This window comes from Erigeron canadensis, chromosome 4 (genome assembly GCF_010389155.1).
Source record: "Erigeron canadensis isolate Cc75 chromosome 4, C_canadensis_v1, whole genome shotgun sequence".
In the NCBI taxonomy this organism is placed as follows: Eukaryota; Viridiplantae; Streptophyta; class Magnoliopsida; order Asterales; family Asteraceae; genus Erigeron; species Erigeron canadensis.
This window is the reverse complement of record NC_057764.1, coordinates 40021905-40034947: the sequence shown is the minus strand read 5'-3', so window position 1 is coordinate 40034947 and position 13043 is coordinate 40021905. Positions and strand designations below refer to the sequence as shown.

At 33.0% G+C, this 13043-nt stretch overlaps 2 protein-coding genes across 2 annotated transcripts; both read left to right on the top strand.

Moving 5' to 3' along the window:
• Positions 1-3382: 3382 nt before the first annotated feature.
• On the top strand, positions 3383-4223 carry LOC122597600. The gene is made up of 2 exons (XM_043770176.1): positions 3383-3559; positions 3660-4223. The coding sequence occupies exons 1-2, from the start codon at positions 3383-3385 to the stop codon at positions 4221-4223; spliced, it is 741 nt and encodes a 246-aa protein (XP_043626111.1).
• Positions 4224-4717: 494 nt separating this feature from the next.
• On the top strand, positions 4718-9104 carry LOC122597599 (eukaryotic translation initiation factor-like). Its single transcript, XM_043770175.1, has 11 exons — positions 4718-4941; positions 5412-5470; positions 5518-5568; positions 5966-6037; positions 6191-6278; positions 6359-6456; positions 6521-6700; positions 6839-6936; positions 7945-8032; positions 8167-8511; positions 8621-9104. The coding sequence occupies exons 1-11, from the start codon at positions 4761-4763 to the stop codon at positions 8843-8845; spliced, it is 1485 nt and encodes a 494-aa protein (XP_043626110.1). The 5' UTR covers positions 4718-4760; the 3' UTR covers positions 8846-9104.
• Positions 9105-13043: the final 3939 nt, after the last annotated feature.

Genomic DNA, 13043 nt, shown 5'->3' with positions numbered 1-13043 from the left:
TCCGCCACTGGAGCTATTAAAACTAAGGAGTTTTAAAAGTGAATAATCTTTTTGAAATTAAAATGTAGAGTATGATTTTATCAAACATTAAAAGTTCCGGTCATGAAAATTTCTATTTCTTTTTTTTTTTTTCCGTTTCCGTTGTGTGCTTTACATTATTTTCATTATTGTCGTAGCTATATAGGGGCGCAGCTACACACGCCCGACCCCCCGAAAAAATTTTAATATGTAGGGCTATATATTTTTGTGTATAAATTTTTTGATATATTCGGTTTCGACCCCCCATTTTAATTGTGAATTTTTTTTTATATACTAAGCAATTAAAATTGATCCATTTCATTTTACATAAGCCCATTCAAAATTACTTAGCCCAAACTAAACCCCATTACTTAACTACTTACAACTTACTTAGCCCATTAGTTAAAAAAAAAAAACCGGAAACAAAATTAAAACAATTTCCTCATTCCTTCTCCGCTCCCTCATCTCCTCCTCCCTTCTGACGTCCCGCTCCTCCCTTGACGACCACCTGCAGTCATGTCGCCGCCGCTTCGACCTCCGGCAGTGGCGCCGCCGCCCGTTTCAGGTATGTGTGTTTTTTATTTAATTATTTAGGGTTTAAATAAAAATTAGGGATTTAGTTTTTAGTAGAAATTAGGGATTGTTAATTGAGAAATTGTAATAGAAACTGTAAATTGTTAATTGTTAATTGAGAATTTGAGATAGTGTTTTTGTTAATTGTTATCATTTGAGTTTGTGTTTCTTCTTCGCATGATGAAAGAGGTGATGCAAAAGAATGATACACTTTCTCAAGGATTACAAAAGAAATCACAAGACATCCTTAATGCAATGGATTTAGTTTCAGCTACAAAGGTTAGTCTAAATGATTTTAGAAACAATGGATGAGATTCTTAAATTGAGACAGTTATTTTATTTTATTTTTTGTCAAAGATATGACATAGAGCAACCCGATATGAGGGCTGCATATAAATTTATCCAGTATCGGCCTCGTAAAAAAGATCTTCATGTTAAATTTGAACATTTTTACTGTGTAAATTTGTTTATGGATACATTGGATAAGCAAATACATAAGATGGATTGTAGATTCAGTGTGCAATCAGTATAGTTGTTATCTCTTGGTGCGACTTTATGTTCAAAAGAGATTAATATTGGCGACATTGTTCTTCTTGTTGAGAAATATTATCCTACGAACTTTACTGAGCAGGGGAGAAATTAATTAAGATGTCAATTGAAGACTTTTCACGTTGAAAGGATTGTCAAACCAAGTAAGTTAGCAACCCTTTCTGATCTCTGTCAAACTCTTGTTAAAAAATGGAAAAATAGCATGTACGATTTGGTTGAAAGAGTGTGTCGGCTACTCTTGACACTTCCGGTTTTGACTGCAACAACAGAGAGGGGATTTTCGACAATGAAGATATTCAAGACTCGCCTACGTAATAAGATGGCAGGTGACAATCTAGCAAACTGTATGGTGATTTACATAGAAAAAGAAATTGCTAGCAAGTTTGATGCGGAGTCCATAATTGAAGAATTCAAGGTTCTTAAAGGTCGAAAGGCTGAACTCTAATTTTTTCAGTGAATCGAACTAGGTATCAACCGTTTGTCTCCTTTTTAATGTTTACTTGTCTTTGACAAATGTTTAGTTTTTTAGTGATTGAAAGATTTTTTTTATAATAATAGTATTTAATTTTTGACCCGACCCGAATCAAATTACCGACCCCAACATATTACCTAAAAAATAGCGTTAAGAAAAAAAAAATCCCGACCCCACTCGAAAATTTCTAACTTCGCCACTGACTATATTAAATGTTTTGTTCATAACACCTTTGTATTATTATCATCTAAGGGTTATTAATATGATTAACATTTCATTGTCATAAATGTTTTCCAATTATTATTGTTATTCGGTTTTCAAATATTGCATTTTCACATTGATTTTTTTAAAGAAACATTTGGACAACAAAAAGTTTGATCTTTGTCATTTTTCCACTAAAAACTTTTGCTTTAAATTTCAATCATTAAATTAAACTTTTTCACTATAACACAAATTTAGTTTTTTTTTTTTCATTAGAACTGTCAAAATTATATTATTAAAGAGCAGGCATAACACAAAAGTTTTAACTTTCATATTATAACTAACACATGACAATTTTATTTTTCATTGGTTGTGACTTTAACCAAATGAATACTACATATTCCTTAAACAAGTTTGTGGTTTTTTTAACCCTGACCTATTAATATACATTTTTAAAAACCGACGCCGCCCATTGAGCGGTGCGAACCACCTTTTTGTAACAAAATATATCATCGTTCTCGAAATATCGTTATTAATATTAATATATTTAATATTACATTGTCATATATCTTTCTACTGTCCTATAATATGTTCGCAACAGATTACTTTATTTATTTAAGAATGTCGTTATCGGTATTGATATTGATATAGTTATCGTTAAACATGTTTCGCTATTTCTGTTAATACAGTTATCTATATAAATTTAATAGAATTCTCTTATAAATAGTTTATAAAAATAATGTTTCCAGGGCAACGCACGGATGACCAACGTTGGTTTAAAAAAAAAATTCAATGTTATGGCCATACTAAAACCTAGAAACCCTAGCTTGGCAATTAGGGGGTTGGCAACGGTAGCAATATAGGCGAGTGGTCACTGCGGCACCACGACGGAACACCGCCGCCAACGCCTGACCACACGTGGCGGGGTGAAAATGAGTGGTCACACCACGCGGTCCACCACTCCATTTTGGCTGCTTGATTCTCGTGCAACGGCTAGTAACGGTTAGCTTTGAATTTTTTATATTTTTTTTAATACTTTATTACTATATATACATACAACTCACAACACAAAACACAAACACACTACAACTACAAATCAAACACATCACATTCACTTTCTCTTTCAAAAAACACACTACAACTCAAACATACACACACTAAAAAAATGCAAAAACATATTGGTTCCATCACAATCATCGACGAACCGTTTGAATGGTCCGACGATAGTAGTTTAGAGGTGTTTGCGAACGCCATTGAGTCCGAAGAAGCCGAAAGTTCCACGGCGCGTTCACGGGCGAAACGTAAAGTCGTGAACCGTAACCGTTGGACTGCTTCAGAAAGGTTGCACCGCGACTACTTTTGTGAAGAACCAAAATACGACGATGATTTTTTTGAAGATAGGTATCGTATGCCTAAAAGACTTTTTCTAAAGATCGTGCATGATCTTGAGTCGAGATACGCGTAGTTTCAGGACTCGTATGACGCCCGGTTAGCCAAGAGTTTTACACCGATACAAAAGTGCACATCTGTCATCCGACAACTTGCAACCGGTTGTCTTCAAATTTAGAGATGGCCGGGAGAACATCACGTGAATGTCTTCAAATTTTTTGTGATGCTATCGTTGACACTTACAAGACCGAATATCTGCGTAAACCAACAACACATGATCTCCATCGTTTGTTTGAAGCACACGAAGAAAGGCATCACTTGCCTGGAATGATCGGTAGTCTAGATTGTACACATCTTGTTTGGAAGATGTGTCCAATGGAGTGGATACAAAAGGGGTGATCATGAATACCCCACTATTATGTTGGAAGTAACGGCGTCTCAAGATTTATGGATATAGCACACCTTTTTTGGTCCTCCGAGTGCTCTAAACGACATCAATGTGCTGCAACAATCTCCCTTGTTCCTCCCCGAGCGTATGGGCACTGCTCCTTATGTTCCATTTAGTGTAAATAGGCGTACTTATAGACGTGGCTACTATCTAGTCGATGACATATATCTTACATGGTCTACGTTTGTTAAAGCGTACAAATACCCGACAAACGAGAAAGAAAAAATGTTCAAAACGGCACAAGAGGCGGCTCGCAAAGATATTGAACGGGCATTTGGTGTTCTCAAAGGAAAATGGCATATCATTGATCGACCGTTTCGACAACGGTCACTAGGAACAATTAGGAACTTGGTGTATGCGTGTGTGATTCTGCACAACATGATCATTCAAGATAGTGGTCGTGCGATTTGCCTAGTTCATATAGGAAATCCAGTTGTCCGCCCAAGTAGTCATCGGGACGCCTTACCGGAGATACAGGACGAGGAGACACATTTCTGTCTCTGGTATGATCTGACAGAGCATCTAGCGGGTCTAAACTTACCACACCTCCAGCCGAACGATGATGAGGAGTAGTCGTATTTCTATTATTTATGTTATATCTTTTAAGTATTTTTAGTATGTTGTTTTTTTATTTGTTTAAATTCCAAGAATTATTTATGTAATGTTTATGTATTTGAATATTTTTAGTTTAATGAAATTTGATGTTTAAATAAAATGAAAATTGTAAAATGAGTGGTGAAGTGAGTGGTCGGATGCCAATGAAATTTGGATGAGTGGTGAGTGAGTGGTGGGGTTGAGGTGACATGCAGTGATTGGTTAGAAGTGAGTGGTGAGAAAAATGAGAAAAGGTGGGTTGCCAACTTTCTTAGAAGCACATATAAACAAAAAGGCCAAAAATAGCCTTTCCACAAACTTTGAGGATTAACTTGTACTTAAACGTAAAAAGAAAAAAATAAATTACCGCAATGTCGGTTTGTCCCGACACCAAAAGTTACACTTAACCCTCTTCAAGTATCAATTGTTTCCAAAATTCATCCAAACCGTCTTCTATAAAAACAAACCCCAATATACACAATTACACAGAAACTAAATCACAAAATTTTTTATTACATGCAGACAGATCATAGAACATTCTTAAGTTTAAGACCAGGCGGTGGAAACAGGGGAAGAACAACAACTGGTTCTCATAATCCTTCTTTTCGTCCTCACGGCGGCGCCGGCGCTGGCACTTCTTCTCATGCCGCCTTTCAGTTTGTTACTTTTTCTAAAACCCATGTTGGATATGGGACTTGTTTGTGTTAAATACATAATCTGTATGTATATATAGTTAATTTTTGTTATACTAGTTGCTTTTTTTTTTTCAAGATTTTGTTTTTTATTTATGTGTGATATAAGGGGAAAAAGGGATCTGATTTATAAGTATATGTGGTTTTTGTGAAGTGGGATAGTTTGCATTAGGTTTTTGGAGAATATATGTAATTTGTTTATTAGATTTATGTGTAATTGTTATGGCTTATATGTTGTCGTATAATTGTACTCTAGCTATATAATTGAGTATACAAATACTTGTTTTTCTTAAAGTTTTGAAGAAGATATATTTGAGATATTCAGCGTATTCTTTGTTATTAGATCGGAGGTGAATATAATAGTGAAAAGTGTAAGAACAATGGCCAAGTTTATGTCTTTTTATAAATAATGATGTATTGGGTGTTTGAGTTAGCTTTTTAAGGAGCTTAAAAGCTTATTTCCGTTATCTTGAAGATATTACGCTTATAAAAGTTGTTTGGATCAGCAATTTCGAAATAGAGAATTGCTTTTTGGTAGTGAATAAGCTATTAAGCTTAATCCCCATTATTGTGGCTTTTAGATTATGCATAAGCTCTTGTTTAGCCTAGTAAATGCTCCTATAATGTGGAATGTATATTACAGAAGAATTATGTGTTTTTGATGGGAATGTACGTAAATTATGTTTTTATATATGATCCTATATCTTGATATCTTCTGGAGCTTGCTTAAGCTCATTAGAGCTTTTTGTTTATTTGTTTGTTTTTGGGAGTTTGGTGTTATCTGTAATTTAATTGTTAAAACAGTACTTTTAGTGATTAGTTTCACATATTTGTTTTAATTAGTAGAGTTTTTATTCCATTCACTCTTAGTTCTACATATCATGGTTGTATATGAAGAAAATCTATTTAGTTTAGCATGATTTATGATGTCCTAGTTTTATGTTTTTCATATTAAATGTTGCTCTTTGATTAATTTATTCTCTATCGCTTTGTTACTGATGTATTTGTTCTGTGCATATCTTATATCAGAACAATGGTTCTCGATTTGAGCTTCGTGAGCGTGTTCGTTACAGCAGCGACCAGCTGCTACAACTTAGGGAGGTAATGCATTAAATGACACATGAGTTTTTTTGTTCATTCTATGATTGTCTACGTGATAGTTTAGCTTGGGTTTTTTCATAAAGTATCTTTGTAATGATTGCATCTAAACAACTAAATTATGAAAGTTGAGTTTTTCTGGTTGCAAAAAAGCAGTTTTTTACTGAATGTTCTTGCATTATTGCTAACCATCCTCTTGACTCTCTGTGTGCTTTTACTATAATGCTTCCCCTTTTGGTAATAGGTTTATCGGGTCTACTTCTTAGATCAATATGTTGTTTTGTTGACGATGTGGCTAAGCGTTTGCTCTTCATCTTATGGTAGGTTGTACCCCTGAGGAGATACAGAGAGCTAGACAGGAAGTGGAAACTGAATTCTTTGGGGAGACACGGAGCTGGACCAGATCCTTGAGTACCACAGTTGTTTGTTTCAGCATACCTGTGTTTTATTATTTTATTGCGTTTTAAAGGATGTATTTACTTGCAGGTGCCAGTTCAGCCTCAGCCACGCTACGCTGAGCCTGATACCCGCAACTGGCGGGAAAGAGCCCCTGCTCCAGTGGAGGAGAGATCTTGGGATGATAGGAGAGGCTCTCGTGACTTTGTTCGTGTTGATAGGCAAGAACCGAACTCACAGTTTGCCAGACAAGCCTTTTCTTACCAAGTGGTCAGTTATCTATACTAATTTTTGTTTACATATTATTATTTAGATCTATCGTGCAAAACAGGATTATTTTTATATAAACATATTATAGTTTACTACTTCGGTGTCTAGCCTAATTCGGCTCTCTTCTTTGTGGAACAGTCTGGACCTCCCCCTGCCCTTATCAAAGCTAAGGTACCATGGTTGGTTCAAAGGGGGACCCTCTCTGACAAGGATCGTGTCTTGAAGACGGTAAAAGGGTAAAGCCTACTCAAATGCCATACATCCTGAGATTATGCTATTTTTTTTTAAAGCGGAATAAAGTTTATAAGCAATGGCCTGTGATTAATGGATTGCATGTCATAAAATTTTCAGCTGAATCATTGGAATTTTGAGCTTATCGAAAAGATGTCATATCGTGTTGGCCTGAAAACGTTTTTGAAATATTTAATAATGATTATGAAGACAAAACATACTATCGTATTATTTATAAACTTGTATGATGATAAAATACACATTAGGAAACTTTCACTGTTATATCTTTTACTAAGTTTATTGATTAATTTGGCCCTCACCTATCTGGCATGCACGAAACCAAACATCACCCAGATCAACCCATTAGAAGTATATTCCTAGTTGCATATTAACTTTCATTTATTGAGTTACATGAGTCATGAATATAGGATGCAGAAATCACATTTGAGCTCTGATATCTACTATTTATGGGGGAGTGTTAGCCGGTGCGGTAGGGAAAACCGTATTCTAGTAGACCTTTTATAAAAACTTATGTTCCCCCCCCCTCATCTTTAGATATTTTTTATTTTTAATCTTTTGGGTAATTGGGTTTAATTAATATCATTTTTATCTTATTCTTATGTCCGTGAGGGGTGTTAGTGAGTTAGTCTGTGCTGTGGGGTACACCGTATTTCAGTTCACCATTTATTAAAAACATACGTTTCGCCCCCTCCACTTTAAATGGTATTTATTTTTACACCCTCGGGTTTGATCAATAACTACTCTTGTCATATTTTTTATGCACGTGCTGTAGGAGGCATCATATTATGATTGAGAAATGACGATGCTTAGGCGGTGTACACCAATTTTTTTAATTAAACTTCCTTCTTGTTCACCCTAACTTTAAGGAATATATTTTCACAAGGGATTATATAAAGAATATATTTACACTTACAGCACTTTGTTTAGGTTATAGATAATATAAACTTATTATAGTCTAAAAACTCATAATGCTGACTTTTTATGATTTTCAGTATCCTGAACAAGTTGACTCCAGTAAAGTTTGATCTCCTCAAAGGTCAACTCATCGACTCTGGAATCACTTCAGCTGATATTCTCAAGGTTTGTGTCTACTTTTCGCTGCATTTATATTATTGAAATTTTGTTTTTGCCGTAGTTTCTATTAATCGTTCTTTTCCCGCCAATGGACAATATATGTATGTCTATATATAATGTGTGCACATGATGCAATTCAGGGGGTTATCTCGTTGATATTTGATAAAGCTGTTCTTGAGCCCACGTTTTGTCCAATGTATGCTCAACTGTGTTCGGATTTGAATACTAAGCTCCCCCCATTCCCATCCGAAGAACCTAAGGAGGTTACATTCAAGCGTGTGCTTTTAAATAACTGCCAGGAGGTTTTGGAAAGTGCCGATAATTTGAGGGCCGAAATTAGGCGGATGACTTCTCTTGAGCAAGAGTCGGAGCGTAGATATAAAGAAAAAATGATTAAACTCCGCACCCTTGGAAACATTCGTTTAATTGGTGAGCTTTTGAAGCAGAAAATGGTTCCCGAAAAGATAGTTCATCATATTGTTCAGGTTTGTGATCTTGTTGTTTCTTCCCCAAGTTACGGCAATCCTTATAAATTTGGTTCCGAGAGTAATTATAAGTTTCAATTTTTTCCCTGATGCATTTTGGACTGAACAGGAGCTTTTAGGGACTGATAGTAAAAGTTGCCCTGAGGAAGAAAACGTGGAGGCAATATGCCATTTTTTTAGAACGATATACAAACAGCTTGATGAGAGCCCTAAATCAAGGAAAATTAATGATCTTTACTTCAACCGATTGAAAGACCTGGCAACGAACCAGCAACTAGCTCCACGCATGAGGTTTATGATTCGTGATGTTATTGATCTTAGATCAAGTAAATGAGGTTAAAGATGGGAAGAGGTATTCATTTCTCTCAATAGTGTTGGTTCAGAATACATTGTTTTGTCAAGATGTTTAATAAGGTTATGGATGGTAGGTTGTAAACGTTCCTGGGGAGAGAAGTGGAAACTGAATTCTTTGGGAAACAAAGCTCAACCAAATTTAATTTGATTTTTCTTTTATGTTTATGTTTTGTAAATGCATCATTTAAGTCTGTTAAAAAAAATTTACGTTTAAGATAAATTGTGTAGAGTCGAAGATATACCCATGCTCATGTTATTTTGTCATGTTATATAACTTGTGCAAAACGTGTGATTTGCTTATTATTGATAAGCATATTGAATTCGAGAGGTTGTTTAAACCTTCTTAACAAACTTTTTTAAATACACATTTAGTTTTGATACTTTATACATATATTTATAGCACCATCGATCTGGAATTATAGAGAAAAAAAATCCTCCAATAAATTAACTGATGGAAAATTTTGTGTATTATTTAGATCTTCATTAAAAAGTAATAATTGTATTTAGAAAGTAACATGATACGACCTTCTTAAAAGATCAAAAAAATATATAAGCGTGAGTGACAAAAAGTTTTAAAGCATAGCCAACTGTAACTAGATTATACGGGCGTCGTAATTTACACCCAAACGCTGCAAAGATGTCTACATATCAAAATCTATTCCAAAACTTAAGTATTATGCAAAACTCATTAGAACTCAAAATGACTTCAAAATTTACACAAACAACTTTACTCCATATGTTCAAATCACTACATTTTCCCATTTCAATACATCAGCAACTAGTTTATTAGCAAAGCTACCATTAAATTTCCAATAACACTACCCTACTTAAACTAACTTGTAACCAAGTTCTAACCATAAATAAGTACTTGACCGAAAATACACATATGAACAAGCTTGACCAAAATAGTATCAAAGGATTTACTTCCCTTGCTAACCCAAATGTTAATCACCTTTCACTTTAAAAAGATCAATGCCAAGCTAATCCACTTTCTCCTAACGCTTTGAGCCGCTTGCATCAATTAGAAGCTAAATAAGTGAAGAATTAATCATTTTTTGTTTAATGAGTACAAAATATACATATACACATATATTATATATACCACGGGCAAGGTTAATGTTAGAACCAAAATAAGAGTAAGAACTGTGAGAACCATTATTTTACTTCTCTCTTTCACCTTTTTGGTGTGATGTTTTAATTTTTTTTATTGTCGTTATAAGTTTCTATTTTTTTTATTATTTTTTTGAATAAAAACTCATTCCCAAAAAAAATAATCATTTGGGTTACGTGTTGAAAAAGTATTGATACGGTACGGATGTTGTCTTTATTCGTCGTTCTAAAGGGGTTGTCATCGGACACATATGAGAATGATATGTACTTGATGAGCGGCCGGCGATCCAAAAGATGGTAGCGGTTGGATACGATACGAGCATTACCCTTAACTTTAAGGACTAAAATCTTAAAGATAATTTTTTAAATATTCTTACGGTTCTCACCATTATTTTGATTCTCACTTGATCATACTACATAACAAAATTAGTACAAGACTACAAGCCTAAATACTTGCAACAAACTTCTTGTGCTAGTCAATCTTAACCGCATGTAATCAACTTCCTTAGATTAGTACAAGCAGGAAAACGCACAACAATTAACACAATTAACACAATAATGGATTCTACGCGACAATTTATTTGTCACTTTATCACATTATCAAGTTAATATGCTTTCTAGCTAGTATGACACTTTCACCTCACACTACAAACCATGTTAACAGTTAACAATATAGATTGTATTCACTTTAAAGACGAAAGTTCGTTATAAACATTAGACCCAATTGAAGAATGTATATCAACAATACAATTTAAGGTTACCTACTAATCCAATCCTTTTAATTAAGAGAGAATTGTAACATCCTAATTTTCTTTTAATGTTAATACTTAACTAAAATGTTAACTAAAATGATGATTAATCAAGTTGTCATGTGATAACGACATGCTAGAATCATTAAACGTTGTATTAAACGAGATGAGTACCCGTGCAATACGGCGACGGTGACGGTAACCGGTGGTGCTAGTGGCGGTAATGGTAACGATATGGTTATTAATCTAAAAGTTGACGTAAATGGTAGTGTAGTTATTTTATAGTTAAGTGATGTATTTTTTGTAAATAACTTTATTAAGAATATTATAGAGATATTATGTGAAAATATTTAAATTAATTAATAAAGGACATAGATAGTTTGGATAAATATGAGTGTAAAATATTTTAAGGATATATTGGGTAGATTTAGTATTTGAGTTAGAAATGTGCTGAAAATTAAAGGTATTTTGGATATTTTAAAGGTAAAGAGTTAAAAAAAGGAGGGATAGTTTGTTTATTAATAGAGTGTGATAGCCAAATGCCTTAACCGTACGAGTTCCGTCTTCGAATTTAAAAATTCGTCAAAAGTATATCGAATGACATCTCTAATGAAAGAACATGAAATTTTAAGAACACCCATATATTTTTTATAATTTATCGATGTACGGTTTTTGAGATAAAAGATTTTGAATGAATTGGAGGAATAAATGATTTATGTGAAAGAAAGAAAAAAAATAATTGGTTGAGATTTTATGAGAGATAACGAGTAATATAGTTATTTTATGTAAATATAAAATTGATAGAGGAACATTTTGGGAATGTAAATATTGAAACTTAAAATTTAGACAAATATTTTTTGCTTTATAATATATTATAGATATAGATAATATAGATATAGATATGTATATTTATTAGATAATTGTGTAACTTTATGTTTTTACATTATAAAAGTATAGACAGTGTTAGTTAGGGGACATAAATAATTAAAGTATGATTACTAAGGGGTATAATTTTTCAACCTTATGAATTCGACTTGTGAATCACTTTCCATCAAAAATTCCATTCACGAACTAAAAATTTCATTTCGGTAACTTTATTAGCAACTGACCATAACAAGAATAACTAGAGTAACTAAACCAATTTTTTAACTACATGCTAGAAAAAAAACAAACACTTTCCATTAAAAATCCCATTCACGAACTAAAAATTCCATTGCTTTCGCTTTGTTAGTAATTAGTCATAACAGCAATACCTAGAGCAACTACCATTTTTCTTTTAATGATATGCTAAAATCTTTATAAGAAATTATAAATAATAGATGATTGTAAGAGACTTTGTAGTTAGACAACCTTAATGGAATCATCAAAATTAGCCAATTTAATTACCATCACACTGTGCCATCACTAGAGCTCGCTATGTTGAACAGTATGCCCATTCATTTTGTTAGCAGGCATTTTGAAAGCATATCATTATTGTGGCCCCAAATTTTTACCACCTTCTTCTTTTTGTTTTTTTAACTTATTTGAATAATGATATTGTACATAGGCAAACTGAATTTCAGTATGATAAATTGAAGGCAAACAAATTTAAGTATGCTGACGGAGGTGATCGGTATACTTGAGCATTTTGTGTAGAAGACATTGGAGATAACCTTATGAAATACTCGTATTATTATCTTTAAATAAACCAACATTTTGATTCAGATAGTTTAAAAATAAAAGACTTAATTGGAATTCAAAACAATTATTATTTTTTTATTTAATCAACCTCAATCATCCTTATTCATTCAATTGCAACTACGCATAATATACTCTATTTTGTTTTTTTAAAAAAATGTGATAAAAAGTTTTGCTAAAAAAACTATCTATTCTAAAAAAAATATACATTAAAAGCTATAATTAAGATTCATTAAATAATTGTACCCTTTTTATAAATGTCAGGGTTCTTTATATAAAATTGAAATTAAAAATTTTAGGACAACACTTATTTGCAATGTAAAGGATGGATTTAATCTAGTTTGACATAAAATGTACACATTAAGTAGAACTCTAAATACTACATTTCACATTTTCCTAAAAAAATTAAATTAACTTAACTTAACTTATAACAACTAAAAATTTTCATATACCATTATACAATGAGTTTTTTTTTTTTTAATTTCGTATCCTGACAATATTCAAAAACAAAAAATCTCTCGTTAAAAATAAACTTATTTTATTTCATGTTTTGGCCGTGCCAAAATATAGAAACCCTAGATTAGCAAGTAGACACACATATAAACAAAAAGACCAAAAATAGCCTTTCCACAAACTTTGAGG

Coding starts and splice junctions, on each gene's coding strand:
- LOC122597600 (XM_043770176.1), top strand. CDS start 3,383: ATGGCCGGGAGAACATCACGTGAATGTCTTCAAATTTTTTGTGATGCT. Junction 3,560..3,659: donor GTCTAGATTGTACACATCTT/GTTTGGAAGATG, acceptor TTATGGATATAG/CACACCTTTTTTGGTCCTCC.
- LOC122597599 (XM_043770175.1), top strand. CDS start 4,761: ATGCAGACAGATCATAGAACATTCTTAAGTTTAAGACCAGGCGGTGGA. Junction 4,942..5,411: donor CCATGTTGGATATGGGACTT/GTTTGTGTTAAA, acceptor GTTATCTTGAAG/ATATTACGCTTATAAAAGTT. Junction 6,937..7,944: donor GTCTTGAAGACGGTAAAAGG/GTAAAGCCTACT, acceptor TATGATTTTCAG/TATCCTGAACAAGTTGACTC.